This window comes from Rhinoraja longicauda, chromosome 6, assembly GCF_053455715.1.
Source record: "Rhinoraja longicauda isolate Sanriku21f chromosome 6, sRhiLon1.1, whole genome shotgun sequence".
In the NCBI taxonomy this organism is placed as follows: domain Eukaryota; kingdom Metazoa; phylum Chordata; class Chondrichthyes; order Rajiformes; family Arhynchobatidae; genus Rhinoraja; species Rhinoraja longicauda.
This window is the reverse complement of record NC_135958.1, coordinates 26,579,164-26,592,364: the sequence shown is the minus strand read 5'-3', so window position 1 is coordinate 26,592,364 and position 13,201 is coordinate 26,579,164. Positions and strand designations below refer to the sequence as shown.

General features: G+C 43.8%; 1 protein-coding gene across 1 annotated transcript in view; it reads right to left on the bottom strand.

Annotated features, from left to right (window-relative positions):
* The window catches only part of mafa (MAF bZIP transcription factor a), a 348,864-nt gene extending 337,154 nt beyond the window's left edge, over window positions 1-11,710 (bottom strand). The window contains exon 1 of the mRNA XM_078401742.1: window positions 10,182-11,710. Coding sequence (XP_078257868.1) covers window positions 10,182-11,170 — 989 coding nt within the window. The 5' untranslated portion in view covers window positions 11,171-11,710. The remainder of the gene's footprint in view (window positions 1-10,181) is intronic.
* Window positions 11,711-13,201: the final 1,491 nt, after the last annotated feature.

Genomic DNA, 13,201 nt, shown 5'->3' with positions numbered 1-13,201 from the left:
TTCATTTTTTTCACGAGGAGAGACTAGATAATGCAGATGTAAGGGAGGTAGGTGATCGAGAGGAGCTGGAATTGAGGCGGGCCGGGGCGGGGTAATTTGTCAAAAGACACTGAGGGGCAGGGGGCGAACCCGATAATATCTGCAACTTATAAAAGAGCCCAATGTTTTTTTTAAATGTTCGCAGAAACCATTGTCTCAGCTGTGGAGGCTAAAATGGTGCATCTGTTCTTTGCGAAAGTTGCCTATTTTGCTTACCTGGCTCCCACATTCCCATTCTGAAATCTCTGCAGATTTGAAGGCCTTACTGGTGGTATCCTTGCTTCAAGGTTAACTCCGTCTTCCGCTAAAATCGCCCCTCCTGTCTAAGGGTTCTTTTCAAATTGAGGAGAGAGTATTAGAGGAGGCGGAAAAAACATATGATGTTTCAGGAAAACTATTAAAAAATGCATTTAATGCAGGAACCCACCCCAAGCAAGTCCCGGACATGAAATTAAACGTTTAGTTATGAGATAGACTAGGTAATGATCTGCTGGATTTGATTTATGTGAAAATAAAAGCAAGATCTATCACACTGCTCCATCTTTCTTTCATACACATCACAGATAAAAAGTGATTAGTGAACCATTTTCCAGATTTACTCTTTATATTATTTAATATTTTCATAATTGCACGAGATTACCGATGTCACGCCGGTGTATTCTCTTTACAGCAGTTTCATTGAGCTTGAAGTGGTGGTTGCGCATTATGTTTGTTTTCATATAGTTTTCAGTAAAGTAAGCATTAAAGAATGTTCACAAGATAGACACAAAATGCTGGAGAAACTCAGCGGGACAGGCAGCACCTCTAGGTAGAAGGAATGGATGAACTGCATCTGCACCTGCATGATATGATTTTCGATACCTGGCCACTAGTTCTACCGAAGAACTTGCCAACAAATGTTACTGTTTCACTATTCATGTTACTGTTCCACTAATCTGCTATGCATTAGCCCCAAGGAATATTTACAATCGTTTACTCGTAACTTTTCTTTTGTAAAGTTAACTTCAAACTTTAGCTTTTGAATTCACAGTCCTATTTCTCTGCAGGATGCAAGATTCATTTCCTTGCACGATGCACGATACACTTTGCTGAAGATCCCAACATCCGTAGTTCCTTGTGTCTCTACACGACGAGTTTGGTTTTCGTTGCATGCACGATGGGTAAAAGTGACAAAACAAAATAGGTTTGACTTTAGATAGCGCCCTTCACCAATTCCAGGCACCATGTTCAGTCAATGAGATACGGTGCAACCACTGGTGAAACGGCGAATCTCTCAAAGGGATTTTCAAAGCAAAAATATGCATTTAATAATTCTAAGTACACAAGGGGAATAGAGGTCGATGCATTTCTCAACTTGTACATTTTCATATCATTCAATTTCCGGTGAAGGCAAAAATCATCAAATCAACATTTTAGTGGTTTTCTTCAAGGCGAAGCGATATCTACGCAACGTGATTGTACATATTACATGAGACAAATCAGTGGATAAATATAGGAGCAGTAACTACTGATGACCGTGTGTTTCGAAGCTATATTCGCCAATGTTCCCACGTCAACCTTGAAAAGGTTTTAGTCAGCGATAAGGAATCGCCCCCATATTCATTAAAGGTCGAGCCGCGTGCTCTGAACACTCCCCTACACCAAAAAATGTTCATTTAATAACTGAGAAGGTATGCCGTGTTTTCGTTGAACTATAATACAATGAATGCTTTCTAGTTGGTGGCAGAAGTTGTTTATAGTCATGGCTCGGGCTTAGGAGATTCAATTCCATCTCAGAGAGAGAAGAAAAACATATTTGCTCCACTCTTTGACAGGAAGTTTGAAAGATATTAGGAAGTGGAAATTCAGAATTAAAAGATACAACTGCAACACACACACACACACATTTGCGCCTTCCAGTCAATTAAAATCATGGTCCATCTTGGTTAAGGACGCGAGAAAGAAAGAGAAAGCGAGACACATGGAACTGCAGATGCTGGTTTACAAAAGGAACACAAGTGCTTATCGGGCCAGGCAGCATCTCTGGAGGACATGAATAAGCGACACTTCAGGTCGGGATTCTTTTTCTGAAAGAAAGAAAGTCTGAAGAGAGACTGAAGAAGCACTTTGTGGTTTTTTTTGTTCCAGAGAAATCGAGGACGTGAGATGTTCCGATATATTAAATTTTCGCCAATTTCAAGTTTGCCGGTAATGCATTTAATTGTGTTGTTTCGCATTTACTTTTGTTTGAGCCAAGCATGAGACACAATAGATTATATCACAGGCTATGCGTGGCAAGGCTAATCTAACGATTTTAATTGCGGCTACCTCGTGCAGTGCGTCATGCTGGTCGGCGGGTTTAGGTGATGCATTATTCGATCAGCATTCTGCACAGATGCTCAACGATGCACATTGGATTCCGTGACGGAAGAGATCGCGGTGGGTGGGGAGCAGGGGGAAAATGCGCATGTATTTGATCCAATTACATGCGAGCAGGTACACCGGTCGCCAGACAAAAATCCATGACGTCTTTTTCAGAAAAGAAATTCACGAAAATAGCATCCATCCACATCAAGAGGCAAAGTTGTAGATGTTTGGATCGGTTGCTTGAAGCGTCCTATCTTTACGAATTAACGTTGATTCTTTCGGTGCACTTGCAATACCACGTATCCAGCAATTACCATTCCCTATCTTACTGGATTCAGTTGGGATCCAAATCTAAAGGTCACATTGGACATCAATTCCCCACTCATACCACCACAGATTTACAACGCAGTACACCAGTCACTGCGCCAAGCTAGTCGAAAACATATATATATATTTACTTTTCAAAACCTCAGTCGATGTTTAATAATCGACGACAAAGTAAATGTGAGGTGGCACAATTTTTAAATTCAGACAGTCAGCTGTGCAATTACACGTTATATCCATGATGCGTGCGACCTACAGAGCAGAGCCGCACTTACGAAGCTCCGTTCCTCTTACGCGCACCCAAGGAAACTCGACAGTTAAGTGCACTCCTTGCTGAATGCATACAATGCAACTTGCACACACTGTGCTCCCACCCATAACGAGAACCATTGACCACCATACCCTAACCACGGACCACCACTCGCCTCCTACCTAAAGACGGTTACTTTTTAGAAATGACTAATGAATAATACGTGTTGTCGAGGGTTATGGGGAGAAGGAGAGAGAATGGGGTTGAATGTAAAAGATAGATTAGCCATGATTGAATGGTGGAATAGACGATGGGCCGAATGTCCTAATGTTGCTCTGATACCTTTGAAAATGAACATGTGAATGAGGGATAGATATTAGGTAGTACATCCGGGTTTTCTTTTTTTTCTCCAGAAGATCTGGGATAAAATGTATTGTCCATTCGCAATTACTTTTGGCTTCCGAATCCACTTCCATAGACCTTTAAGAGTAGCAGTTTTCCTTCTCCAAGCGTATGGTGCACCAGATGGAATCACTGATCCGGTGGTTTCATGGTCATCACTATCAATGACCAGTTTTTGATTTAACGTTTAAATCATTGTCTTCCAAATAATGTCGAGGATGCTTTAATGTCTACCTGTTTTACACCTCATTCGAAAGAATGCACCTGCAACAACGCAGCACTGACCCACTACGGCATTGGGACTGTTGGTGGAGATATCTGTGCTCAACGGGGGGAACTGAACTCGGATCTCTCAGGCGAGTGTGCAGGATTGACGTTAACCCTGGGTGACCGCACTATCTCCACATGTCAAATATTTGACATTGGGAAATAGTGCTAAAGAGTACTTGTGAATGTGTGAAGCTGCGGGGAACTGATTTCTTAGATTGCTATTCTCTTTACAGAGTGTGTAATTAATTCTAACTGGAACTGCCCGGATATTACAGCTAATGGTATCTTCAGAACGTGCTCCCTTGACAAGTGTACTTTTCTATACAGCAAAAGGCCGCAGTCCTTACAGTTGAGAATGAACTAATGCCTCTGTTGCCGTCTTATAATCGTTGTCCACAATGCTGTTCTTAATAACGCTTCCCGCAATAAAGTGATCGACCATCTTGCCCGATATGTCCATCCACACATTTTAAAAACAATTATTGGGTGGCTGCAAAGAGTAGAAAACAACCCAAGTACAAGGACTGCAAACACCCCCCAACCCTCCCCCGATTTTAACTCTTCCTTGCCTGACGACACGTTCCGTTTTAAGTTTAAAGTTATTTGCAAAACTCGGACTATTTTGGGAACGTGTCGTCTACACTCGTGGTAAATTTCACGCATATTCCTCAAGGATGCGGCATACTCGGAGCACACAAAGCGCAACAGCGAAGCGAATGCTAACAGATAACGTTGTCATCCTAAACAAAAAATAATCCATTCCTGGAGTAATTCCATTAGATTCCAAACGGCTAAAATTGAAATGTATCCTCTCCACACATTCTCTCCATCTCACTGACCTACACTTATTTCTTGCACGAGGTGTCAATTGCAGATTTGCAATGGGATATAACGCCCCATTCGTCTTGCACTGGTTTTAAAGTCGCTGTTAGGGTGAAATTTGCCTGTAATATCAACTCATTCACCCTTCCCTCCTGCAACGCATTACAGCCCTGCAGCATTACAAGACCTCAATGTTGGTTTCTATAAGTAAGAACGCTGGCGGGCAGCGAGCCCGGCCTTTAGTAAGGCATTGTGAAAATGAAAGTTTTACACTTGCCTTGTTGCAAGTAACCTACACAGCAGCAAATAACATAAAACCAAACACGGGAAAGCGGGCAATGAGCTTGTTAGAAGGAGCTGCAGATGCTGGTTTAAACCGAAGATAGACACAACAAGCTGGAATAACTCAGCGGGACAGGCAGCATCTCTGGAGAGAAGGAATGGGTGACGTTTCAGGTCGAGACCCTTGTTAGGTATCATCGAAGGAGGGGAGGTTGAGGGGACTATATTTTACGCAGCGCGCTATTATCTGGAATACCCGGCGTTGGAGCAGATTCAATAGGAATATCTGAAAGGGAAATTGATTACATTGCTGGAAAACAGTGGAGCAAATTTCATGCTATTGAGGAAAGAGTGTGTGCGTGTTTGTCAGGGTTGGGGACATTGAATGTATCTTGCAATGATACAGCCCAGGCACGATGGGCCGAACGACTCCCCTCTGTGGCGTGCCAATTCTAGGAAATAAGCTGCTGGACAATAGATTTTTTAAAATCCATCCGGAAAACGCTTCATGCTAGTTCCACCCATCTGGTCGCGGGACCCAGATATTTCCGCCTATATCTTCCTGTCGACACTACAGTGCATCTGTGTGGATTGTACAAGCAAATATTTGCGAAAGAGGCATGTGTTAGACAGACTTCGCGCCAGGCGAGTGTAGGAAGGAAGGGTTGCAGCTAATGAACAAGAACAAGAGAGGGGTGGGCGAGTAAAGGGAAAGGAAGTAGATTTGCGAGACTGAGCGGCCGCCTGCATGTGTCTGTTTAGCAGCGAAAGTACGAAAGCGTGTGCGCGCTTAGAGGAGAAAGAGTGAAATATTGAGTTGTAAGACTGGACAGCTTTCCCCGACACCTATCCCCCTCCTTGTCCACTGGGTTTAGTCTAAAGCTGGAAGCTCTCACATTTCCGAAACAAAATGCTTCCTTTCCTTCCCACCAAAGCTCGACCATTTTATTCTCCACTGACTTTCACTCTTGTCCCTATCTCCGTCTCGGCGACAGCAATCAGAGATCCGGTGACAGAACAAAGTAATTGTGTTGAGGGGAAAATAACGAATAACTCAGAAACAATGAATGCCCGCAATTCCCTCTCTCAAATCCCATTGACACGCATGCGTGAGGCAGATTAAATCTTTGCTAGACGCAGCGCCCGATATTCTGTTTTCCAACGCACGACCTTTTCTTGGGGGTTGACTTGCACAGGAGCTGAATGATTTTAAGGGAAAGCGAGAAGAAGAAAAAAAAAGATTGGCCACCTGCTCTTCCTTGCACTGCACTGCATTGACTTCCTGCACTTGATTTTGCTTTGTAACTTTGAAGAAATCTACCTTTGGAAGTGTCTTGTGTTTCGCAATAGAAAGACTGTGGGTCTGATGGGGGAAAGCAGATTGCTCGAAATTATGAATATTAAGTGTGTGCGAAATATCGACTGACATCAGCGGCAGGATGTCAGGGGGGCTAACAATGTAGCAAAATTCATGGACAATAATTTTCAGTTCCGGCCCTCTTTCATGCATCACATAAAAAAATATCCCTGCAGAGTCCGCTGCCTGTGCCTTCCAGCTGCGCAGCGCAGGACACGCTGAAAAGTCTTCTCCCTTCGCCCATTTACAACATCACTTCCTATTGTGCATGTTTGACAAAACGCCACTCAGAAAATCTGATAACATTTACGTTTGCCTCCCAGCATTTAAGCCCGCGGCTGACATGATCATGATTTGAAATGTGATTTATATGGTCTCCTAACTCGCTGAGGACCAAACTGCAGTAAACATTGATACCTGCCCTAAACCAGGCCGGGTTATATTTTTTTAAATCGCCCAGTTAACGCTTTGACTAATCAGTTTGGTTTTCACTGTACATTTTACTTCGACCGTTTTTTTTACTTCCACCGCTCACTCCAACGTGTTGTTGGTGAATCACAAAAGGAATAATCAAAAGTGGACAAGAAAATACGCAATTCGCTGGGTGACCTATTTTACCTCATACAACAATCTAATCCGCCACCCCGCACTGCCTCCGCGTTGAATTGTTCGACAGAACCCCGAAGGTTCAAGACTAGGAAAGTCTGATGCATTTTCCTGAAACCCCCCACGAATTAACCTTTACCATACTTTACCCTGAAGTTGTGGTGCCTGTAATCTCTGACCCACGTCAGGGAGACACCATGTGCATATAATCCACCTGTTCTTCACCGTGCCCCTGATTGAAAACAGCTTTATTTTATAAGTTTCCTCGCTTTCAACTTTTACTGGATGTTCAACCACTAACCTGAAATTTATACAGCCACTTTATTGTGTAAAATGAAGTATTAGCGCTGTAACAGTCGGTGCTAACCCAGGCGCTAAATCTGGTTCTCTGAACCACTTTGGCCTTAGAGATCAGCTTCCAAAGCGTGAGGGGAACATGCCCATTTTACTTTGAGCAAAGCTTTGACAGATCGCGATTGTACACTTTATATTGAAGCGTTCTGTTATTGATGTTGTTCGCTCATTTTGCAAAGTGTAATAAATTCAGCAGCAGCGCGAACAACTAATCTAAACTGTATTATAAATGCCTAGAGTACAAACACCTGCCTACGCTTGCAAAGTGTAATTTTCTAGGGACATTTTTATACCCATGTACCTTTATGAGGAGCAAATTATTTATATTCTGATTTTTCTAAAATAGAACATAAAAACAAATGGGCAGTTTGTAAAGTTTCTCCACTTAAGCATCGGCATTGGAGAATAAACGTTAACACCAATTTAGCGTCGGAAACGTCAAGCGCTTTTACGGCAACTATGCTTTTACACCGATTATGCTTTGTCTTTGATTATTGCTCTCGGAATAAAATTCAAAATAATAAAAGTTTTACCTTCCACTGAAACTGCACGAATGTTTCATATCCTTATAAAAAAAGCACGAAGTTAGAGCTCGAATAAGAATTTAATGTATCCAATTCATGTCACTGCCATTTTGAAATATCCAAATTTATGTTCAGAAAGTTATGTGTTAACCAAACACTGGTCTTTGAAAAGTATGATTGGCGCAATCAAATTAATATTTGGACAGATAGGTCACCGAGCGAGAAACTCTTAACAGGAGTGGTTTTTGAAGGAGGTTGTAAAATGCGGCGGGTGTAAAACTATTTCTGAAAAAATGGCTCCAATATTGCCATGGTCAGATGTTTACCGAGTTATAACCTAGCCACAAGATTCATCAGCCGAATGTGTTCAAATGCGTGCAAATTCACAATCATCACAAAAAAAATATTAATGTGATTCAATAATTGTAATTATGGAGTCTAAAGAAAACAGGACGAGAGGAGAAGCAAAATGCAACGCCCGTGAGTTAACTTCACATGTGGGGACTCAAGAATTCAAGATATTTTTGTAAGATTCCTGCAAGATGAAAGTAATATGCAGTACTAAATTCTTGCCAAGATTTCAAAATTTATTGTAGCCGGTGTTTGTTTATTTTAAAACTGATAAACCCACATGGACATCGACCCAGAAGAACATTCATTAGTAGTAAACTCCAACATCCTCAAACCTCACTGAAGTAAAGGAGTGGGCATTCAAACCCTGATTCTTGCTTGTGGACTGCGTAAAATATCGCCCCTAAACGTACGATCCAGTTGTGTCAAGCTGAGAAAGTGTTCATCCCTTTGCAAAGGGTAGGCATATGTTCTATTGATATTATATATATATATATATATATATATATATATATATATATATATATATATATATATATATAGATATATATTTATATAAATGGAATATAATATACATACATTTCATATAAATCAATAGATAATATACCTGTATATTTATATGTAATTAAATGAATATATATATATCATACATACAGATATATATAATCAATATAAAAATATATCTTAATATCTATTTATCTATCTATCTATATACATATAATATATATATATATATATATATATATATATATATATATATATATATCTATCTATCTATCAGTTCGGCATCTCAATGACTGAGTTCTTCCTCCCTCCATCTCCACCATCTCTCTCCCACCCCCCCCCCCTCCCCCCACCTTCGCCCTCCCTGCATCCAAAATGTGATTTCCAGTTCTTTTTGGGGTTTTGCACTCCGTTTCTCTACTTCGCGTTTGGGGTGAGGAAAATATACAGCGCCAGGAAAATTTCAACCACTACCACCTCAGATAAACACAGGAGATTGAAGACGAGCTCCACCCCTTTAACAAGACCTTGGTCTGAAATGCAATCTGATCGATAAACAAGAAGGTCCATTCAACGTTCACCTTTCTATTTCCGGGGTGCAAAGTGCATGCTACAAAATGCTCAGTTTTTAAAATTTAAATAAAAATATTTATTTGTGACCATGGAAATGTCATTCTGCAAAATCACCCCGAGGTGTTTCCCCTTCGCTGACCATCAAAACAATTAAACTGTTTATATATTTTAAAGAAAAATCACCTTACCTTAGTGCATGGATTTCACATATTCAGGGGAAACACCAATAGACTACAGGGAGCTAAATCCGCACACCATTCCTTAATTTTGCATCAACAGCCGATAAAAGGGTACACAATCCTCCTTTTTATGGACACACGCACACACACACACACACACACACGCACACACACACGCACACACACATATATATACAAATGTAATTAAATTAGATGTTATCGAACACACACGCATACACACACACTCTCACACACTCACTCACTCACAGCGCCCACTAAAGCGTTCGACTTCATAGCGAGTTACACAGTTAACCCAAAACGCGTGGAGAGGGTTTAACCCATGTTTAATAAACTTATATACCGTTCTCCGATCAACACACCACTTATTTTTATATATGTATGTATGTATATATATTTAATGTCTCAACATTACGGCAATAACCGATATTCCTCAGCAATAGTCCCAGACTTTTGTAATACAGAGATCCAGTCTGTCAAATACTTTTTTTTGCAGAAATAGTTCAGTGCATGATACATAACGAGAAATGTCTGATGTTTTCAAAGGCAAGAGCTAAAGTCAACGCAACTCCCCCCTGAAGATGCAAACTTTCTTTTTTTTTCATGGAAGGAAGGGTTGATGGGTGTCAGCGGTGCAATATTGTTTCGTTTTTGCTTCCATTGTTAAAAAACAGCAAAAGAAAAAGTCACCGGTATAATTTCTTGCCATGCCATGATTCTGTCTTTTTAAAAAATCCGTTTGCAACTAGCTAATTAAATCCATACATGTCCAGCATGCAGGGTTATTATTAATATGGTCCTTTCATTTAAAAAAAAACACAAACAAAAAATAATATAGCAAGCATATAATGCATGAGATGACGGGGTGAGGGAGAGAGAGACGGCAGGTTTTTTTGTGATAAAAAAACTTTTGGAAAAAGTTTTTTTTTTAAAGTTTTTTTTTGGGGGGGATGGGGTGCATAGCAAACCCACAAACTCACATGAAGAACTCCGGGGAGGAAGGGTTATCGCTGGACGAGCCCGTTTCTCTGAAGCCGCTGGACACAAGTTTCTCGTACTTCTCTTTGTAGGCGTCCCTCTCCCGAACGAGTCTGGTTATCTCCTGTTTTAAGTGTTCCACTTGCTGTAGCAGTTGCGTCTTCTCGCTTTCCAACATGTGCCGTTGCTGCACCCGCTTGTACCGGCAGGACTGCGCGTAACCTCGGTTCTTGAGGGTCCGGCGTTTCTGCTTCAGTCGGATCACCTCTTCCTTGCTGACGCCCCGGAGCTGCCGGTTCAGCTCCCTCACCGACATGCTGACCAACTGGTCGTCGGAGAAGCGGTCGTTATTCCGCAGGTGCGGGTGCTGGTGAATGCCGCCGGTGGAAGGGCTGGTGTTCCCGGTGTTAACCGTGCCAACGGCGGCTACTCCTCCCCCCGGGAGCTGGTGCCCCTGGTGGTGGTGGTGGTGGTGGTGGTGCTGGTGGTGAGGAGGTACCACGGTTCCGGGCGGACCCATCTGTTCGCCGGCCATGCCCGCTCCAGCTCCGGCCCCGGCCCCGGCCCCGGCCGCCGCGTACTGCTGCTGTTGCTGTTGTCCCCGGTAGCCATCGAAGCCTCCTCCTTGCATCTGCTGATGAGCGTTGTTAATCAGGGCCTCCACCGCATCCTCCGGCGTGAAGCTCAGAGCGTCCGGGTTTAGCGGCTGGTAGTTTGTCATCCAGTAGAAGTCTTCCAGGTGCGCCGCCTTCTGCTCCCCGGGGCTTGGGGCGCTGAAGCTGGGGGAAGGTGGCACCGAACTACACGGGGTACTCATTGGGGTAGAAGACAACGAACCCCCGATGCGGTTGCAGTGACTGCCCGGATTGCCTTCGGACTCCAGCGGTTCCTTTTTGACTTCGAATTTCATCAGATCGAAGTCATTAACATATTCCATCGCAAGGGGACTGTTGGGTAGGTCGGCGCTGTTGATTGCCAATTCGGATGCCATCCTTTTACTGCAGATGGTATTAGGTCGTCCAGACCTCCAAACGCCGGGGCACACGCCTGCGATCGCCGCGATCAGACTGCTCTGAGCTGAAGGAGAGAGAGCCAGCTTGATTTCTTTGTTATTTTGTTCTTGGTTGCTTGTTTTTTTTTTTTAAAGTAGGATTTGGAAATCTTGCACGTTTCAGCTTGTTTTTTTTTTGCCAAGTATATATTTTTTATGCTCGCTCCCGCTCCGATCTGTTATAATACAGATGCATCGGTAGAATACGATTTTTCTCTCTCTCTCTTAAGTCTTAGCTTCATGGAATCTGGAGAGCAAATCTAGATGCCGGTTCTCTCTCTCTCTCTCTCTCTCTCTCTCTCTCTCTCTCTCTATCTCTCTCTCTCTCTCTCTCTCTCTTTCTCACTGCTTCCTCTCGGTTTGCTGTTGGGTTACAATGCTTGGGTAGAAAAATAAAGGGGGGAAGCGAGAGAGAGAGAAATTAAGAGGTTTTTGTTTGAAATAAGGTGCAGAGAGAGAGGGCGAGGAAGCAGATACGAAGCGATTGCAATAGTTTGCTGGGTTTGAGGAGCGAAGTCCAACGCGTGTTGAGATTTTAGCTGGAGGACGGGAACCGCCGGCTCTCTGTTTAAAAGCATCGCTTCTTTTATATCGGACTCGACGTCAGCTTTCAAATGGGAAATTGACTGAGACTCGCAACCAATGGGGTGGTTCGTCAGTGTGTCTGCTTAGCATTAGAGTGGAACAGGGGAAACTTTTCAAAGTGTCAATCACACGCTAGCATCAGCTGACTGACTGTCAGCTGGGGAACAGAGGGGGAAGAGAGAGAGGGAGGGAGGGAGGGAGGAAGAGAGAGGGGAGAGGGAGTGGGGGAGAGAGGGAGAGGGGGTGAGCGGGAGAATGTGAGGGGGAGCGAGGGAGAGGGAGGGAGAAAAAGAGGGAGAGGAAGGGAGAGAGGGAGAGAGAGCGAGTGAAGGAGAGGGGGAGGAGGAGAGGGAGAGAGAGAGGGAGAGAGGGAGAGAAGGAGAGGGAGAAGAGGAGGAGGGAGAGGGAGAGGGAGAGGGAGAGGGAGAGGGAGAGGGAGAGGGAGAGGGAGAGGGAGAGGGAATGAGAGAATGAGAGAGGGAGAGGGAGAGGGAGAGGGAGAGGGAGAGGGAGAAGGAGGGAGAGGGAGAGGGAGAGGGAGAGGGAGAGGGAGAGGGAGAGGGAGAGGGAGAGGGAGAGGGAGAGGGAGAGGGAGAGGGAGAGGGAGAGGGAGAGGGAGAGGGAGAGGGAGAGGGAGAGGGAGAGGGAGAGGGAGAGGGAGAGGGAGAGGGAGAAGGAGAGAGGGAGAGAATGAGAGGGAGAGGGAGAGGGAGAAGAGGAGGGAGAGGGAGAAAAGGAGAGGGAGTTGGAGAGGAGGAGGGAGAGGGAGAGGGAGAGGGAGAGAGAAGGGGAGGGAGTTACCAGAATCACCCAGAGTCAGGATAGCGTGGAATATAAAAGAGCTTTGTGCGCGTGTTAATACGATATGGGACACTGTCAATGATACAGCACTCATGTGTAAATTCTTAATGTTATTATGTATTGAGGAAATCCTTGATCTGATCCGGGCCGCACGATTCAGAAACTGCCCGCTATTTATGTCTAATGCGCCCTGGGTGCTGGTGCAATAGCGTTTAAATATTTTCAGACCAGTCGCTGGCTGTAAGAATATCTTGTTTATCTGAGGCTCTCTGCTAGCCTTTGAACTTTAACCGGGTGAACGGGCTTCTCGGCTGGCGATCCAACGCTGCACTCAATAAAGGACGGGAGGGGCGGAGAGGAGGGAGTTGTGGAACCCACGCCACATAGACCTGGGTTAATCTTCCGACGGGCACTCTAAACCAGTGAAAATTCAGCGGCATGGAAAGAACCCCGCAATATGTTCGATGCAATTAATCTATCAAAATGCCCATCTCCCAGTTGGTAACACAAACTTCAAAGAGATTGCTGTTGTTGAATGTATGGACTTTAAAAAAAAACCCAAGTGGCGTTAAAAATGTAAAAGAC